The sequence below is a fragment of the Musca autumnalis genome, unplaced genomic scaffold (assembly GCF_047663935.1).
Source record: "Musca autumnalis isolate F117 unplaced genomic scaffold, ASM4766393v1 scaffold_1, whole genome shotgun sequence".
NCBI classification, from domain to species: Eukaryota; Metazoa; Arthropoda; class Insecta; order Diptera; family Muscidae; genus Musca; species Musca autumnalis.
Genome location: NW_027411644.1, coordinates 65,566,427 through 65,585,534, shown reverse-complemented (window position 1 = coordinate 65,585,534; position 19,108 = coordinate 65,566,427). Strand labels below are relative to the sequence as shown.

The 19,108-nt window shown below is 37.2% G+C and overlaps 1 protein-coding gene across 2 annotated transcripts in view; it reads right to left on the bottom strand.

Annotated features, from left to right (window-relative positions):
- Positions 1–19,108, bottom strand: part of Usp8 (Ubiquitin specific protease 8) — an 86,339-nt gene that overhangs the window by 22,405 nt on the left and 44,826 nt on the right. The window contains exons 2-6 of one of the 2 annotated variants that reach the window (XM_073979629.1): positions 6,810–6,917; positions 6,159–6,707; positions 5,917–6,079; positions 4,695–5,168; positions 4,160–4,633 (exon numbers count right to left, since the gene is read on the bottom strand). In XM_073979629.1, coding sequence (XP_073835730.1) covers positions 4,160–4,633; positions 4,695–5,168; positions 5,917–6,079; positions 6,159–6,707; positions 6,810–6,904 — 1,755 coding nt within the window. In that variant the 5' untranslated portion in view covers positions 6,905–6,917. Of the gene's footprint in view, positions 1–1,235; positions 1,436–4,159; positions 4,634–4,694; positions 5,169–5,916; positions 6,080–6,158; positions 6,708–6,809; positions 6,918–19,108 lie in introns of those variants that run through there. The other variant, XM_073979636.1, reaches the window with a different exon arrangement.

Sequence of the window (19,108 nt, the reverse complement as noted above, 5' to 3'; positions counted from 1 at the left end):
TTTTTTTAAAAGAATTTTTAAAGGCCATCCTCAGGCAAGGAATCGTGATTTCTTTTAAGGAATCGTGGATTTTTCAGGCCAAGAATCGTGAAATTTTTAAGGAATTGTTAAAACATATTCTCAGGCCAAGAATCGTGGATTTTCTAAAAGAATTTTTAAAGGCCATCCTCGGGTCAAGTATCTTGGATGGATCGTAAAGTTTTAAAGGCCACGAATCGTGGATTTTTTTAGAATTTTCAAAAGTGTTCCACAGGCAAAGAATTGTGGAATTTTTAAAGGCCGTCTATCATCAGGTCATGTATCGTGGAGGTATTAGAGAATTTTCAAAGGCCATCACAAGGCCAGGAATCGTGGATTTAAAAAAAAAATGTATAGGCAGGCAATGCAAGGATGAGTAGGAAGAAAAAAGAGATTGATTGATATTGAGCAACATTCTCATTCTGTCTCATACCTTTCAAACTATGAACCAGCAATCATTGTTGTTTTCTTAAGAAGACTGGATATGGGAAAGTTCTCCATCTTTCCTAAAAGCTGGCCGTCTAAATTTCTTTTTTATACCACACTTCCACATTCTATCTTTTCTCTACGACTTACAGGATGAACACAATGGACCTTTGGTCTACGAGTGAAGCGGCTGCATTAATTACCGACTTGGGTGTGAGCATCCCTGTCACGATTTAATGGACAGGTCCCCACTAACCCCACTCACCTGTCTCCTGATTCTTTATGGACGTAACCAGTCCAGGTTGCAGAATTCTTGAGTCTGTATACAGAGGAACCAGAATCTGATAAATGAAATAATTCACGCACGAACATATACGTGTTGCTACAACAACAACAGTCGAGAGTCCTTAAATATTAATGTAATGTTTTGCTGACTAGACCGTTCCTGCTAACGTGTCAACCAATGTAGGTGGTACAGTTTCTACAGCTGTCCATATCCACCGCTAAAACACTACAACCCCACTACATATTTTAAAACCATATCGGGTGGAACATATTTTCACACATATAAATATTCCAAATTACTCGAAATTTGTTTTACACTTGGAGTCGCCATGGGCAAGCTATACACTTCCAATCCATAAGAAGAATATTACTGTCAACTAATCTTGGAAAGATTGCTTTAAAATCCCTCAAAAATCGCACATAAACTGCTTTAATAAATTAAATTGTATTTCTTTAAGTTACGCCTAAAAGTATGCACTGCAAAATAAAAATGCATTCGAACAAACCTTTTTCACAGGACGAAATGGCGATCTATAAGGATATGTTGTTGTGGGGGGCAATTGAATTTTCACACCAGCAATAATCATGATAAAATCGAAGACGAGAAGCACCACTTGACAAATTTAGAACCAATTTCAAAAACGAAAAACTCTTTGAAATACCGACAATAACAATTCGACATTCTTTGCTCGAAGACCGTCAATAACTAAAGCCGTAAGAAATAAAAAGGAATTGGTAATGGTTAGGTTGGTTGGTTGATTGCTTCGTTAGTTTGGTGCAAAACAAAACCGGCATGAAAACACATAAGAAAAACAAAGAAAATTGGGCGAGAAATAGAAAGGCGCGTTTCTAAAGGAACATGCGTAGAAGGGCTGGTTTTTTAGTTGGCTAAAGGAAATAAAACTAAAAACAAAAAATATAAACTATTCATTGTACGTCGATGTGGGTGTTGCTGTGTTTTGATCTGAAAAAAAAAAAACGAGAGCACATAGCTCAAGCATAACCACACACACTCACGGAGACTCAACTTAGTTATTCATTCACATTTTTGCAAGTGTGCAATTTCGTTTTGTGTTCCCTATCTGTCTGCCCTGTTTTTACCCAGAATTGCGTATCTTCGAAACAGCAAATGGGAACTTGCTGGCTTAGGCGCTTTTTCTGAACTACGTCCTATGGATGAATGGTTAGCCATCGGCAACAATTGCATTTCTTATTTTTGTACCCAGTCAGTCAATGCAAGTGCAGCAGGAAAACAGTAGTTTCTATTATTTACGTAGTTTCTAAATGTTACCTTTTGTTTTAGGGTACCGGGTTTAAAATGAGAAAAGGGAAGGTGGTGTAGTATGGCTAAATGAAGAGATTTATATTTGCAAATATAGGCCGACTTATTGATTTCTGTTGTTGACGTTACAGTAAAAACAACAAAACATAGTTTCAAAACGGGTGTTTGTTGGTCTGTTGCCAGACTTGTGGTAACTGTTGCTGTTTGTAAGGCGGTGGAAGGGGAAATTGTTGCCAATAGTTTCCCAAAACAAAAACGTGCATATTTATCGACGTCAATTGGTATCATGTGTATGGTACTATGTATGTTTGATGGCTCCTATTGTAATACCCTAAAATATGCACTCGTGATGTGAGTACACGACTCACGTTTAACAAATATAGCCAATAATGAATGATGCATGGGAAGACCAGGTGGTGGTGATTGAACTTAGTGATTTGCCACGGGATGAGGAATTAGAACAATGTTAAGAAATATAGACATCTGGATGTTTTTAGCAAGAAAAGGTAGTAGATGCTTTCTTTTAGGAAGGAAGCACCCGTTCTTTTAGAAAGCTTCTATAAAAACACCCTTGCTTTTAGAAAGCCTCTATAAAAACACCCTTGCTTTTAGAAAGGGTCTATGGAAGCACCCTTTCTTTTAGAAAGCCTCTATAAAAACACCCTTGCTTTTAGAAAGGGTCTATGGAAGCACCCTTTCTTTTAGAAAGGCTCTATAGAAGCACCCTTTCTTTTATAAACGCTCTATAGAAGCACCCTTTCTTTTAGAAAGGCCCTATAGAAGCACCCTTTCTTTTAAAGAGGCTCTATAGAAGCGCTCTTTCTTTTGGAAAGGCCCTATAGAAGCACCATTTCTTTCAGAAAGGCTCTATAAAAGCACCCTTTCTTTTAGAAAGGCTCTATAGAAGCACTCTTTCTTTTAGAAAGGGTCTATAGAAGCACCCTTTCTTTTAGAAAGGCTCTATAGAAGCACCCTTTTTTTAGAAAAGCTCTATAGAAGCACCCTTTTTTTAGAAAAGCTCTATAGAAGCGCCCTTTCTTTTAGAAGGGCTCTATAGAAGCACCCATTCTTTTTAAGGAAGAGTCTGTAGAAGCAACGTCTACAGAAGCATCCTTACTTTATAAGGAAGGCTCTATAGGAGCACCCGTTCTTTTAGAAAGGATCTATAGAAGCACCCGTTCTTTTAGAAAGGATCTATAGAAGCACCCTTTCTTTTAGAAAGGCTCTATAGAAGCACCCTTTCTTTTAGAAAGGCTCTATAGAAGCACCCTTTCCTTTAGAAAGGCTCTATAGAAGCACACTTTCTTTTACAAAGGCTCTATAGAAGCACCCTTTCTTTTAGAAAGGCTCTATAGAAGCACCCTATTTTTTAGAAAGGCTCTATAGAAGCACCCTTTCCTTTAGAAAGGCTCTATAGAAGCACCCTTTCTTTTAGAAAGGCTCTATAGAAGCACCCATTCTTCTTAAGGAAGAGTCTGTAGAAGCACCGTCTACAGAAGCATCCTTTCTTTTTAAGGAAGGCTCTATAGAAGCACCCTTTCTTTTAGAAAGGGCCTATAGAAGCTACCTTTCATTTAGGAAGGGTCTATGGAAGCACCCTTTCTTTTAGAAAGGCTCTATAGAAGCATCCTTTCTTTTTAAGGAAGAGTCTGTAGAAGCACCGTCTACAGAAGCATCCTTTCTTTTTAAGGAAGGGTCTATAGAAGCACCCTTTCTTTTAAGGAAGGGTCTACTCGATAGTAGATGGTCCAAGAGTGCACCTACTTCATAGTAGGTGTCCTACAAGGCCATCTACTCGATATTCTTAAAGGTCATCTTCTCCACATTGTATGCCCATTAAGGTTATCTACTTCAAAGTCAATATCCTTAAAGGTCATCTCCATAAGTAGATGCCGCTAAAGGTCATCAACTCCATAGTAAATGATCTTAAAGGGCATTTACTCCATAGTAGTTGTCCTTAAACGTCATCTACCTCATAGTATATGACCTTGAAGGCCATCTACAAGGTCATCTAATCCATATTGATGCCCTTAAGAAGTATCTACTCAACAGTAGATACACCTGAAATGAAACCACTACCATATTAGACCATAGTAATGTCTTTTCGATATTAATGAATTCTATAAAATTTGTGTTCTGTCCACTTACCACAGCACCTCGTACTGGTGAAAAATCCCGTTGCTTTTCTTGTAGAGCATAAATATTTGGAGATTGTGGCGGCTGCGGCTGTTGTTGATGGTTATGGGCGGTTAATTGTGGTTTAATAGAACGATCAAATTGTGGTATCGAAGGCTTTATGGGTTGCACCACTTCTGGCATTGGTGGTGATGGTTCACGATCTTGTTGCTCTTGTTCTTGTTGTTGCTGCTGCAGCTGCTTTTCCAATTGCCGACTTTGAAAGAATTTTTTATTTTCCCTGGCAATGGCCAGCTGTCTGGCACGTTGCTCTTTTTCACGTTCCAATTGTTCATCGCGTCTTAGACGATCGGCAATTTTGGCTTCAATTTCCTTGGTTTTTTCGACCACCTCTTGGGTTTGTTGTGGTGGTAATTGGGTAACACTTTGTTGTTCACGGCGTTTATATTCTTCCAGCTCTTCACGCAGGCGAATGTTGTCAAGTTTCTGGAAAGAAAAACAATATTTATATCTGTCCATAAGGGAACTAATTGAAATTCAAACTCACATAATCCTCTGCCACACTTTCCAATTGCATCATTTTGTAGAGTATCTCCTGATCGGCTGGATCCATTTGTTTCTTGTCATATATACTATTCCATTGTTTGGCAACTTTTTGTAGTTCCTCATCATTCTCTTGGGCCTTTTCCAGCAACACTTCCTGCTCCTTGACAATCTCTTCAATAGCCTTTTCTTTTTCTTTGTAGGTTTGTAAGGCTGCCATTTTACTCGAACGATCTATTGCAGGCCTTATAGGTGATGTGGCTGTTGTCGTTGTTGTGGTATTTAAAATTTCATCTTTCATTTGTATATCAAATACAGAAGGATATTCAATATCATCGATGAGATTCAAATCGGTTTGTGGTGTTGTCGGCGCCTGCACCATTGGATTTGTACACATAAACGGATAGACCATTTTGAAGTAATCATAACCACCTTCGAGTATCTTAATGGGTGAACGATAGGTAACATCGGGATCCCACTAGAAGAAGAGAAATAAACATATTTATTTAGATGACGTTTAAGGCCATCTACTAGGGCGAAGATGGCGTTTTAGGCCTCTTATTTTGGAGTAGATGATCTTTGAGGCTGTCTTCTAAAAAGTATAAGGCCTTTAAAGCCATCTACTCGGGAGGAGATGGCCTTTAAGGAGAAGAAAAATGTAAGTCTCTAAAAGCGGGTAGAAGACCGTTAATGCCAGCTACTATAGGAAGACGACGTTTGAGGCCGGCCAGCTATTAAGAAGACGACGTTTAAGGCCATCTACTGGACAGAGGATTAAGTGTAAGACCATTTATTTTGGAGTAGATGATCTTTGAGGCCTTCTCCTGAAGATACCATTAAGGCCAGCTACTAGAGGAAGACGACGTTTGAGGCCGGCCAGCTACGAAGAAGACGACGTTTAAGGCCATCTACTGGGTGGGAGATGAAGTTTAAGACCATTTATTTTGAAGTAGATGATCTTTGAGGCCTTTAAATGCCTTCTACATGGAAGTGGATCACATATTAGACCATATATTAGAGGTTGGATGATATTTAAGACGACCTATTTGGATATCGACTGTGGAATATCAAGGTCGGAGATTATCTTTAAGGTCATCTACTAGGAGAGAGGCAACGTTATAGGCAATTTACTAGGAAGTAGTTGACCATTAAGTCCATCTCTTATGCATTAGATGTACTTTTAGGGCCGTCTCTTAGTGAGTAGATCCATGGGAAAAATTTCTTACATTTTGTAAAATATTAAGTAGCACAGCTATGGCTGATCCCTCTTGGGGATTTGGATCCGAACAACTCCAATCCATTAATACCACTTGATCTTTAATGGCTCTTGCTGACCATAACTTCTTTGATTCTGGATCCAGTTTGTCCTGCAATTTTCCAGCTGACATTCTACAAAAAAAGAACAACAATTTATTTACAATTATTAAAAAAACTCAAAACCATTTTTCAATTTTATTCCATCCCTTACCCATATTGTATCAATTCCTGTGGTACATTAAATGCCAACGAATAGATGAGATGTGACATCTTATAATCCTCTGATGGACGGCAGTCCATTATCAACACCTTTTGTGTTTTCATGGATTCATAGAGTTCTTGGGATGTCATCAAACGTAGAGAAGCTGGAAATCCGTTACCTTCAATAACTTTGGGAGAAATGGAGCGAGATCTTTCTTGATTTATCAAGGATGAGGTGGAGGAGGAATTTAGACTGCCTCTTGTAGGTAGTGTTCCATCCAAAATTGTATTGTCCGGCATATTTTTGGCGTTCAAGCGATCATAGCGTTCACTTAGCGATTTGGTTAGCATTTCCAAACGATCCATTGTCATTTTATTACTACGATTGTCACCCAACATTTGTCTAATCATGGGTTTACTTTCATTATAATCCCGTTTCTTATAGATAATGCTTAAGAGACTGAAATATTTCGTATAAAAAACATAGGCCATCTCTTCATCTCCCTGCCGATAATACTTTTCTGCCTCAGCAATAAGTTTTTTTGCTGTTTCAAGTAACCTAATTAGGAAGAAAGAAGGAAACCATGGCGCAGGGGTGGTTGGGGAAGATTAAATGATTAAATAGATTAGAAGATGATGTCTCATAGTCAATGCAACTTACATTTTCATTTTCCTGTCGCGTACATCTGGCAGTTCAGATTGCTTTTCCAAATCATCGATGTTTTTACATAAATATAAGTCCCTTATGCGTGACATTTTTGCATAAATTGTTTTTCTCCTGTTTCTGTACTAAAGAACAACAGAAACACCACTTCAGGTCAACATTCAGGGGTTCACTAGATTGAAAAAATTACATCTTCAGGGCTTTACAGTTAGAAACAAGACCTCTTCAGGGCTTTACAGTTGACGGACAAGTCAGCTGTTTGTCAGGTGTTTTCTTCTGATGCTTCTTCCAAAGACATAAATACAACTAAGACTAGACAAAATGCATGCAACAAAAAAATGTTTACGAAACTTTGTATAGAAACATTACCCTTAACAGGTTGCAGTTAATTCAAAATCGCAACCAAGGAGGAACATTTCATGTAATGGTATCAGAAACGAAATTTATGAATTCAAGGATCTATTCAAGAATAATTCTATGTCAATTGGATCGGTAAATTCGGTTAAATACGTAAAAATGTATAAAAGAAAAAAATGTTATATCACCATATCGTGATATAACATTTGGTCTGTTCCTTTACTCTTGAAAATGGTAAAACCGGCAAAAGTAGTAAAAGTTGAAAACTGCTCTCATATGAATTGTATTGTGTCTGAAGTAAAGGAACGCTTTTCGAGTAAAAAGTTGTAAAACTTGAAGATTCTTGAACGTAAAGGAACAGAGCTATTATGTTAAATTCAAAAGCCATTCACTGAAGAATGATAACAAACAAAATGTCCTATCTTGTTGTATTTATGTCTTTGCTTCTTCTTACTGATTAGGAGTAAAGTGAATTGATGTTCCGAAGAACGCGAAAAGAAAAAGCTGATAACTGCTGATGATTTAAAAATAAATTTAAAATAATTAATTAATTTAACAAAAACATACGACGCCCCTTCTGACGGTGTTCTTTCTATGATGCTTCTTCTTACCAACAAAATGGCAAAAAGTGAATTGATGGCTCTCGTAAGAAAGACGGAGAAAAATACGGGGTGATAAAATATAATGTAAAGCAAATATGAATTGTTACGAATGTGAGGAGAACGCCAAATGGCAGTGTTTACGAATGAGAAAATGACAGAGGTGGCAGTAGTTTACCAAAGCCGAATGACGGTTTGACGGCGTTGGTTAGACTATAGCTGTGTTCCTTTTCTTACCAGAGGTTACCATTTTTACCATTTGTTACCATTTTTAAGCTGCAAAGCGTTCCTTAACCCCGAAAAGTGGCAAAACTGGAAGCAATTTTTAAGAGTGTGAGAGTGGAGAGAGAGCGAAAATGGCTTTCTCTTCTACCACAGGCTACCAGCAAAATTTCTGCAAGTAAAAAAATGGCAGAACTGATTTTTCGACTTTTGTTTGACGATTATTTCACAATATAAAAGAAAATGTACGAAAAAAAGGAGAAAAAAGTCGAACGCTGACATAACTAAATTAAGAACTGTGAAATAAAAGACGAAAATTGATTTTTTATGTTTCTTTTTGACATTGCTGCCAGATCTACCATTTTTCCGTTCCTTTACTTTTCTGGTAAAAATGTTCATGAGAGAGCAATTTTGACACTTTTCTCTTTTACCACCCTTACCATTAAAAAAGTAAAGGAACAAAGCTTATAATAGAATACATGGTAGAACAATAGAAGGTAACAGCAATACCCAGCTGACTGAACTGGGCTGTAATGTTACCCAGCAAAAAGTTTGCATTGCCGCTGGAGTACATCTTTTCCTATGAATTCACCTACGAATTTTACAAGAGAGCGCGCAGCTAGGATGCACACCATTTTGCTTCCACGGCACACAGCTAGGATGCACTCCATTTTCGATCCGAATCACAGCCTTTGATGTAGTGTTTTGGATTGAATTTAAATGCAGTCTAAAGATGTTATAAAATGCAAGCCATTGCAAATATCCCAAAATAAATAAAATACATTGCTTATTCGTGTGCTTCTTTGATTTCGAAAACTAAAGATTGAAACAATTTCTCCTTTTTCAAGGAATTTTTAGCCACCCCAAAGATTTTTGCAAGAATTATACTTTCTGTGTGAAATTATCCAGTGGAATGATATGGATACTTTCAAATTGAAAATGTAACGAATTTTAATTCATATTTTTTTTTCGATATATTCACTACTGAAAGAATATTGGTTCAATTCAAATGTGAAGAAATATTAGTTTTGTAAATTCAAATAATTTATAGACATTTCCTTGTTTTGTTTGCATGTACCGGTGACAGTAACATTACAAACAAAAACAAATTACTTTGTGGTTGTTGTTGAGTTGTAGTATTTACTCTACCTTCTTTGTTCTACCATGAATAGAATAGAAAGTTGGGAAACGAACAGTTTAAGGCCCCTTCGAGACTCCATTCATACGATATAACAAGCCTCGGTGTCGTGTTTAGCTATAATTTCTTGTGGTCTGTTCTCTTACTTTTGAAAATGGAAAAACCGGCAAAAGTAAAAAAAAGTTGTAAAGTGCTCCACGATTTTCGAGTAAAAAGAGGTAATACCCTAGACAGACGGCAGCGTTAATTTGCATTAACTGCCTTAATTCAAATTAATTCGTGCATTATCCACATTCTTAATGCACAAAATCGAAGGAAATTTAAACTGAATTTAGCAATTTCAATATGGCAATGCTGTTGAAAATAAATTGTCTTTTGTCAAATTTCCATGTTTAATAAAATAAAAAGGGAAAGCAAATAAGCAATTTTCGCGTTTCTTCAAAATAAGTAGTGGTCTTTCGCGAGTAGAATAGCAGCTAATCGTTTTTCACGCCTTCTAACAAATCTCTTTTTCAAATTTTTATTTTCACAAAAATTTCATTACCCACCATACCAATTCTATCGAAAATTATATCTTCCTCAAATGTTTTTTAAAGTTTTGTAATATTTTTATAGTATTAAAAAGACTCAAAAATATCGCGAATAAATTAAATTTATTTTTGCTTCATCGTGGTGAAAATATCAAAGGTAGAAAGTGTATTTGTTTCGCATATTTTGGCGAACTTTTGTAAAGCTTTATGAAATGGTCTGCTGGGTACAAACAAACAACACAAACAGCTGTTTCATAAATGCAGATACTATCGTCTGTCAGGGTGAAAAATTAATTCAAATTAGGACATTTTTAATGCAAATTAACTCTGCCGTCTGTCTAGGGTATAAAACTTGACGATTCGTGCACGTAAAGGAACAAAGCTTTAGTGATTAACAGCTTTTTGGGGTTATCATATTTTGGTGATTTGCAACCCCTCCAAAAAATAGTAAGCAAAGACATAAATACAACAAGATAAGACATTTCTTTTGCTATCATTCTTCAGTGAATGGCTTTTGAATTTAACATAATGTTATATCACGATATGGTGATATAACATTTTTTTCTTTTATACATTTTTACGTATTTATCCGAATTTACCGATCCAATTGACATGGAATTATTCTTGAATAGATCCTTGAATTCATAAGTTTCGTTTCTGATACCATTACATGAAATTTTCCTCCTTGGTTGCGATTTTGAATTAACTGCAACCTGTTAAGGGTAATGTTTCTATACATAGTTTCGTAAACATTTTTTTGTTGCATGCATTTTGTCAGGTCTTTATTACTTTATGTCTTTGTAGTAAGTCCCAATTTACATTAGGCGAGTTTACTTGCGGCAATTGTCAGTTTGTGGGTGAGAGAGGGTGTTGGGAGGTAAAGGGTTACCATATACTTCACCTCTCTTTCCATCAAACTGACAATTGCCGCAAGTAAACTCGCCTAATGTAAATTGGGACTAATGGTTGAGAAACATGTTAACATTTGTGAATAATTTGAATATGGCAATAATAAATCTTAAGTTCTTCCAAGAACCACTTGATATCATGTTCTTACTCCACCAGAGGGAACTATTGGTTGCTGTTGATGTTTAACTGTAGATGGAATTCAATGATTGGGCATGTGAATTGATCGACTATTAGTTTCAATTCAATTTCAATTCAATGTTTCTTTATTTTCATATTACGTTATAAAATTATAATATTGACAAACATAAGTATCTTAATCTAATAAAGGATTTTTCAGCTTGGTTTTATGTAAACCGTCTGCTGGATTATTGAGTTTGTATAATTGGTTTATTTCAGGGTTTTAGTAATTGAACTCATTCATTAAAAATTTTCAATAATTTAAAGCTTGTTTCAAAAATTGTAATAATGGGAGCCAGCAAAAATCTTCACCTCCATTTAAAATACTGATATTATCATTATTAAATAGTTATTAAATTTGTTGAAATATTTTAAGCGAGAACTTCTTAATATAGGACATCTTCCAATGAAGTGGTCTATAGTTTCTGCTTCTCCCATGTTACACAGTGAACATCGCTGTTCATCTGCATTTCTATTTCTCTTGGAATTTAACCACAGTAAATCTCCTCTTACTTTCATTATAAGGGATATCTGTTCTTGACTGAAAGCATCCTGGCAAATAAGGGGACCAATGTTAAAATTAAGATGTTTATAAAATCGGGTTTCACTGTGTTTGCTCTTTCAATGTATGTGTTAAAGGCATTGACTATTAGTTAATGTTATTAGATTTCACACATTATTCCTTATTTGGTATGACCAATTACATCTTATACAGAAGCATCCTTTCCTCTGGAAAGGGTTTATAGAAACACCCTTTGCTTTGGAAAGGGTTTATAGAAACACCCTTTGCTTTGGAAAGGGTTTATAGAAGCACCCTTTGCTTTGGAAAGGGTTTATAGAAACACCCTTTGCTTTGGAAAGGGTTTATAGAAGCACCCTTTGCTTTGGAAAGGGTTTGTAGAAGCACCCTTTCCTTTGGAAAGGTTTTGTAGAAGCACCCTTTCCTTTGGAAAGGGTTTATAGAAGCACCCTTTCCTTTAGAAAGGGTTTATAGAAGCGCCCTTTCCTTTGGAAAGGTTTTATAGAAGCACCCTATCCTTTGGAAAGGGTTTATAGAGGCACCCTTTCCTTTGGAAAGGGTTTATAGAAGCACCCTTTAATTTGGAAACGGTTTATAGAAGCACCCTTTCCTTTGGAAAGGGTTTATAGAAGCACCCTTTCCTTTGGAAAGGGTTTATAGAAGCACCCTTTCCTTTGGAAAGGGTTTAAAGAAGCACCCTTTCCTTTGGAAAGGGTTTATAGAAGCACCCTTTCCTTTGGAAAGGTTTTATGGAAGCAGCCTTTCCTTTGGAAAGGTTTTATAGAAGCACCCTTTCCTTTGGAAAGGTTTTATGGAAGCAGCCTTTCCATTGGAAAGGTTTTTGCTGTGGAAAGGGTTTACAGAATTACCCATTCCTTTGGAAAGGGTTTACAGAATCACCCCTTTCTTGGGAAAGGGTTTACGGAATCACCCCTTCCTTTGGAAAGGGTTTACGGAATCACCCCTTCCTTTGGAAAGGGTTTACGGAATTACCCCTTCCTTTGGAAAGTGTTTACAGAATCACCCCTTTCTTGGGAAAGGGTTTACAGAATCATCCCTTTCTTTGGAAAGGTTTTTTTTAGAAGCAACGTTTCCTTTGGAAAGGTTTTTTTAGAAACAACGTTTCCTTTGGAAAGTTTTTCTAGAAGCACCCTTTCCTTTGGAAAGGGTTTATAGAAGCAACTATTCCTTTGGAAAGTGTCTATCGAAGCACACTTTCCTTTGGAAAGGTTTTATAGAAGCACCCTTTCCTTTGGAAAGGTTTTATAGAAGCACCCTTTCCTTTGGAAAGGTTTTATAGAAGCACCCTTTCCTTTGGAAAGGTTTTATAGAAGCACCCTTTCCTTTGGAAAGGTTTTATAGAAGCACCCTTTCCTTTGGAAAGGTTTTATAGAAGCACCCTTTCCTTTGGAAAGGTTTTATAGAAGCACCCTTTCCTTTGGAAAGGTTTTATAGAAGCACCCTTTCCTTTGGAAAGGTTTTATAGAAGCACCCTTTCCTTTGGAAAGGTTTTATAGAAGCACCCTTTCCTTTGGAAAGGTTTTATAGAAGCACCCTTTCCTTTGGAAAGGTTTTATAGTAGCACCCTTATTACGTGCCACCTGCAGTGGCGCTACGGGGAGGTACCAACTAGCTCAGGGGGCCATCTTCAGGGCGGTCGCAACCCATTCCACCGTAGCCCTAGGGGACGAACAATTATAAATAAAGACTACACAACATAAAAAAAATAAAACGATCACAAACACGAGATACGCCCTAAACAAGGGAGCTTGGTAGTTCTGCCCCCACACTTCGCCCGCCCTTCCTTGACCCTTAGCTCCAAATATCAAGATTTTTATAAGGGCCCCGCATTCCACACCGCACTCACCTAAGGCTACTATCGCCTGCTTCCCTCTCTTGGAAACTTAACACATCACGTAATTTTTGCACATTAAACAAGACAAGAATTTATTAAAATTTTCATTGTCGCCTTAAGTCTAACAAGCATACATAATCATAAACAAAAAACATAAAATCTTAGAACACTAACGCCTGAAAGGTTCTGCATAAAATGAGTCATTACTCAGATTACCCTTAATTATCTAAAACAACTGCCAAATTTTGGCTAACTAATTTTACTCTATAACCTACCTAAGAGAGCTCTTTTAGGGGGGGTCTCAGGACACTTAAATTTGTCCATACAATAAAACTTCACAGCAAAGATACTTCTAAATAATTTGGGGTAACCCTACACTCTACAATTAATGTCAGAGCCGTTAATGTCCCTTACAATGGGGTATTCTCCATTAAACACTAAAAATTATTGTTTTTGAACTTTAGGATATTTCTTTGTAAACCAATTTCGCTCTAAATTTTCATATCATCAAAAAAAAAACGTCTATTTGTAAAAGTTAATTTTCATTCGATTTAAATTTTTTTTGCATCCTTTTAAATTTAGTTAATATTTCTTTTGTCTAATTTGTTTCGTTATATATATTCAGTTCTTTTTTTTTTTAGGTGCTGATGCGCAAGCCGAGCTGTAACAAATTTTGGTTGGTTTTTACCTGGACTCCCAAAAAAAATATTTTTTTCGCCTGTGGATGTTGGCTTTCTCCAGGGGATGCCCAATAACGTTTACCGGCGGTGTTTGGTCCAAACCCCGAATTCTGAAGACTTCCTTTGATCTTTTTCTTTTGGATGGAAAGAAATGCACCGGCCCCTCCATTAAGATTGCGGAGCAGGCCAGTATCGGTCTCACTTTGATGTTTGGCGTTATCTTAAGGAAGATAGATAAGCAAGACATACGACTCTATAAGCGCACTGCATCAGACCACGGCACAACAACTTTCAACTTACATTTTGCGTTTAACGCCCACAGCATTAATGTTAAGATGAAACAAATCGTAACACAATAAAGAAAACTAATTTTATGTTTTGGTTGTTTTTGTGTTGTTTTAATGGGGATCTTAATTTATTATTATAACCAGCTGCGCACCACTTGGGAATGAGAGCTCATTTTTTTGGTTACGCTCCTTTTATACGCCGGGAAAAGCCTAAAATTTTCCCGCTTTTCGTGCATTTTTCATAATTCGACATTTATTTATTTTTATTTTATGCACCCTCGACCTAAGATAGACTATTGGTACCCCCAGAGTTGCATCCTGCCATATGTGCATTATTAAGGATAACCTAAGGCAATACAACCTTGTGTCTGGCATCACCTTTCACAGCCTCTTCTATCCGTTACCATTTCCGTTTTCATTTTTTTGGTTGCCGGCTGCTGAGCCTCTGGTCCGCAAAAAAAAAAAATAAAAAAAATACCACGCAACACCCTTTCCTTTGGAAAGGTTTTATAGAAGCACCCTTTCCTTTGGAAATGTTTTATAGAAGCACCCTTTCCTTAGGAAAGGTTTTATAGAAGCACCGTTTCCTTTGGAAAGGTTTTATAGAAGCATCCTTTAATTTGGAAAGGGATCATAGAAGCACCCTTTTATTTGGAAAGGGTATATAGAAGCACACTTTCCTTTGGAAAGGTTATATAGGAGCAACCTTTAATTTGGAAAAGATTTATAGAAGCACCCTTTCCTTTGGAAAGGGTATATAGAAGCACCCTTTAATTTGGAAACGGTTTATAGAAGCACCCTTTAATTTGGAAACGGTTTATAGAAGCACCCTTTCCTTTGGAAAGGTTTTATAGAAGCAGCCTTTCCTTTGGAAAGGTTTTATAGAAGCACCCTTTCCTTTGGAAAGGTTTTATAGAAGCACCCTTTCCTTTGGAAAGGTTTTATAGAAGCAGCCTTTCCTTTGGAAAGGTTTTATAGAAGCACCCTTTCCTTTGGAAAGGTTTTATAGAAGCACCCTTTCCTTTGGCAAGGTTTTATAGAAGCACCCTTTCCTTTGGAAAGGTTTTATAGAAGCACCCTTTCCTTTGGAAAGGTTTTATAGAAGCACCCTTTCCTTTGGAAAGGTTTTATAGAAGCACCATTTCCTTTGGAAAGGTTTTATAGAAGCACCCTTTCCTTTGGAAAGGTTTTATAGAAGCACCCTTTCCTTTGGAAAGGTTTTATAGAAGCACCCTTTCCTTTGGAAAGGTTTTATAGAAGCACCCTTTCCTTTGGAAAGGTTTTATAGAAGCACCCTTTCCTTTGGAAAGGTTTTATAGAAGCACCCTTTCCTTTGGAAAGGTTTTATAGAAGCACCCTTTCCTTTGGAAAGGTTTTATAGAAGCACCCTTTCCTTTGGAAAGGTTTTATAGAAGCACCCTTTCCTTTGGAAAGGTTTTATAGAAGCACCCTTTCCTTTGGAAAGGTTTTATAGAAGCACCCTTTCCTTTGGAAAGGTTTTATAGAAGCACCCTTTCCTTTGGAAAGGTTTTATAGAAGCACCCTTTCCTTTGGAAAGGTTTTATAGAAGCACCCTTTCCTTTGGAAAGGTTTTATAGAAGCACCCTTTCCTTTGGAAAGGTTTTATAGAAGCACCCTTTCCTTTGGAAAGGTTTTATAGAAGCACCCTTTCCTTTGGAAAGGTTTTATAGAAGCACCCTTTCCTTTGGAAAGGTTTTATAGAAGCACCCTTTCCTTTGGAAAGGTTTTATAGAAGCACCCTTTCCTTTGGAAAGGTTTTATAGAAGCACCCTTTCCTTTGGAAAGGTTTTATAGAAGCACCCTTTCCTTTGGAAAGGTTTTATAGAAGCACCCTTTCCTTTGGAAAGGTTTTATAGAAGCACCCTTTCCTTTGGAAAGGTTTTATAGAAGCACCCTTTCCTTTGGAAAGGTTTTATAGAAGCACCCTTTCCTTTGGAAAGGTTTTATAGAAGCACCCTTTCCTTTGGAAAGGTTTTATAGAAGCACCCTTTCCTTTGGAAAGGTTTTATAGAAGCACCCTTTCCTTTGGAAAGGTTTTATAGAAGCACCCTTTCCTTTGGAAAGGTTTTATAGAAGCACCCTTTCCTTTGGAAAGGTTTTATAGAAGCACCCTTTCCTTTGGAAAGGTTTTATAGAAGCACCCTTTCCTTTGGAAAGGTTTTATAGAAGCACCCTTTCCTTTGGAAAGGTTTTATAGAAGCACCCTTTCCTTTGGAAAGGTTTTATAGAAGCACCCTTTCCTTTGGAAAGGTTTTATAGAAGCACCCTTTCCTTTGGAAAGGTTTTATAGAAGCACCCTTTCCTTTGGAAAGGTTTTATAGAAGCACCCTTTCCTTTGGAAAGGTTTTATAGAAGCACCCTTTCCTTTGGAAAGGTTTTATAGAAGCACCCTTTCCTTTGGAAAGGTTTTATAGAAGCACCCTTTCCTTTGGAAAGGTTTTATAGAAGCACCCTTTCCTTTGGAAAGGTTTTATAGAAGCACCCTTTCCTTTGGAAAGGTTTTATAGAAGCACCCTTTCCTTTGGAAAGGTTTTATAGAAGCACCCTTTCCTTTGGAAAGGTTTTATAGAAGCACCCTTTCCTTTGGAAAGGTTTTATAGAAGCACCCTTTCCTTTGGAAAGGTTTTATAGAAGCACCCTTTCCTTGGAAAGGTTTTATAGAAGCACCCTTTCCTTTGGAAAGGTTTTATAGAAGCACCCTTTCCTTTGGAAAGGTTTTATAGAAGCACCCTTTCCTTTGGAAAGGTTTTATAGAAGCACCCTTTCCTTTGGAAAGGTTTTATAGAAGCACCCTTTCCTTTGGAAAGGTTTTATAGAAGCACCCTTTCCTTTGGAAAGGTTTATAGAAGCACCCTTTCCTTTGGAAAGGTTTTATAGAAGCACCCTTTCCTTTGGAAAGGTTTTATAGAAGCACCCTTTCCTTTGGAAAGGTTTTATAGAAGCACCCTTTCCTTTGGAAAGGTTTTATAGAAGCACCCTTTCCTTTGGAAAGGTTTTATAGAAGCACCCTTTCCTTTGGAAAGGTTTTATAGAAGCACCCTTTCCTTTGGAAAGGTTTTATAGAAGCACCCTTTCCTTTGGAAAGGTTTTATAGAAGCACCCTTTCCTTTGGAAAGGTTTTATAGAAGCACCCTTTCCTTTGGAAAGGTTTTATAGAAGCACCCTTTCCTTTGGAAAGGTTTTATAGAAGCACCCTTTCCTTTGGAAAGGTTTTATAGAAGCACCCTTTCCTTTGGAAAGGTTTTATAGAAGCACCCTTTCCTTTGGAAAGGTTTTATAGAAGCACCCTTTCCTTTGGAAAGGTTTTTATAGAAGCACCCTTTCCTTTGGAAAGGTTTTATAGAAGCACCCTTTCCTTTGGAAAGGTTTTATAGAAGCACCCTTTCCTTTGGAAAGGTTTTATAGAAGCACCCTTTCCTTTGGAAAGGTTTTATAGAAGCACCCTTTCCTTTGGAAAGGTTTTATAGAAGCACCCTTTCCTTTGGAAAGGTTTTATAGAAGCACCCTTTCCTTTGGAAAGGTTTTATAGAAGCACCCTTTCCTTTGGAAAGGTTTTATAGAAGCACCCTTTCCTTTGGAAAGGTTTTATAGAAGCACCCTTTCCTTTGGAAAGGTTTTATAGAAGCACCCTTTCCTTTGGAAAGGTTTTATAGAAGCACCCTTTCCTTTGGAAAGGTTTTATAGAAGCACCCTTTCCTTTGGAAAGGTTTTATAGAAGCACCCTTTCCTTTGGAAAGGTTTTATAGAAGCACCCTTTCCTTTGGAAAGGTTTTATAGAAGCACCCTTTCCTTTGGAAAGGTTTTATAGAAGCACCCTTTCCTTTGGAAAGGTTTTATAGAAGCACCCTTTCCTTTGGAAAGGTTTTATAGAAGCACCCTTTCCTTTGGAAAGGTTTTATAGAAGCACCCTTTTCCTTGGAAAGGTTTTTATAGAAGCACCCTTTCCTTTGGAAAGGTTTTATAGAAGAAGCACCCTTTCCTTTGGAAAGGTTTTATAGAAGCACCCTTTCCTTTGGAAAGGTTTTATAGAAGCACCCTTTCCTTTGGAAAGGTTTTATAGAAGCACCCTTTCCTTTGGAAAGGTTTTATAGAAGCACCCTTTCCTTTGGAAAGGTTTTATAGAAGCACCCTTTCCTTTGGAAAGGTTTTATAGAAGCACCCTTTCCTTTGGAAAGGTTTTATAGAAGCACCCTTTCCTTTGGAAAGGTTTTATAGAAGCACCCTTTCCTTTGGAAAGGTTTTATAGAAGCACCCTTTCCTTTGGAAAGGTTTTATAGAAGCACCCTTTCCTTTGGAAAGGTTTTATAGAAGCACCCTTTCCTTTGGAAAGGTTTTATAGAAGCACCCTTTCCTTTGGAAAGGTTTTATAGAAGCACCCTTTCCTTTGGAAAGGTTTTATAGAAGCACCCTTTCCTTTGGAAAGGTTTATAGAAGCACCCTTTCCTTTGGAAAGGTTTTATAGAAGCACCCTTTCCTTTGGAAAGGTTTTATAGAAGCACCCTTTCCTTTGGAAAGGTTTTATAGAAGCACCCTTTCCTTTGGAAAGGTTTTATAGAAGCACCCTTTCCTTTGGAAAGGTTTTATAGAAGCACCCTTTCCTTTGGAAAGGTTTTATAGAAGCACCCTTTCCTTTGGAAAGGTTTTATAGAAGCACCCTTTCCTTTGGAAAGGTTTTATAGAAGCACCCTTTCCTTAGATAGAAGAATTTTGAAAGTTTTATAGAAGCACCCTTTCCTTTGGAAAGGTTTTATAGAAGCACCCTTTCCTTTGGAAAGGTTTTCCTTTCTTTGGAAAGGAGACCTTTCCTTTGGAAAGGTTTTATAGAAGCACCCTTTGGAAAGGTTTTATAGAAGCACTTTCCTTTGGAAAGGTTTTATAGAAGCACCCTTTCCTTTGGAAAGGTTTTATAGAAGCACCCTTTCCTTTGGAAAGGTTTTATAGAAGCACCCTTTCCTTTGGAAAGGTTTTATAGAAGCACCTTTCCTTTGGAAGGTTTTTAGG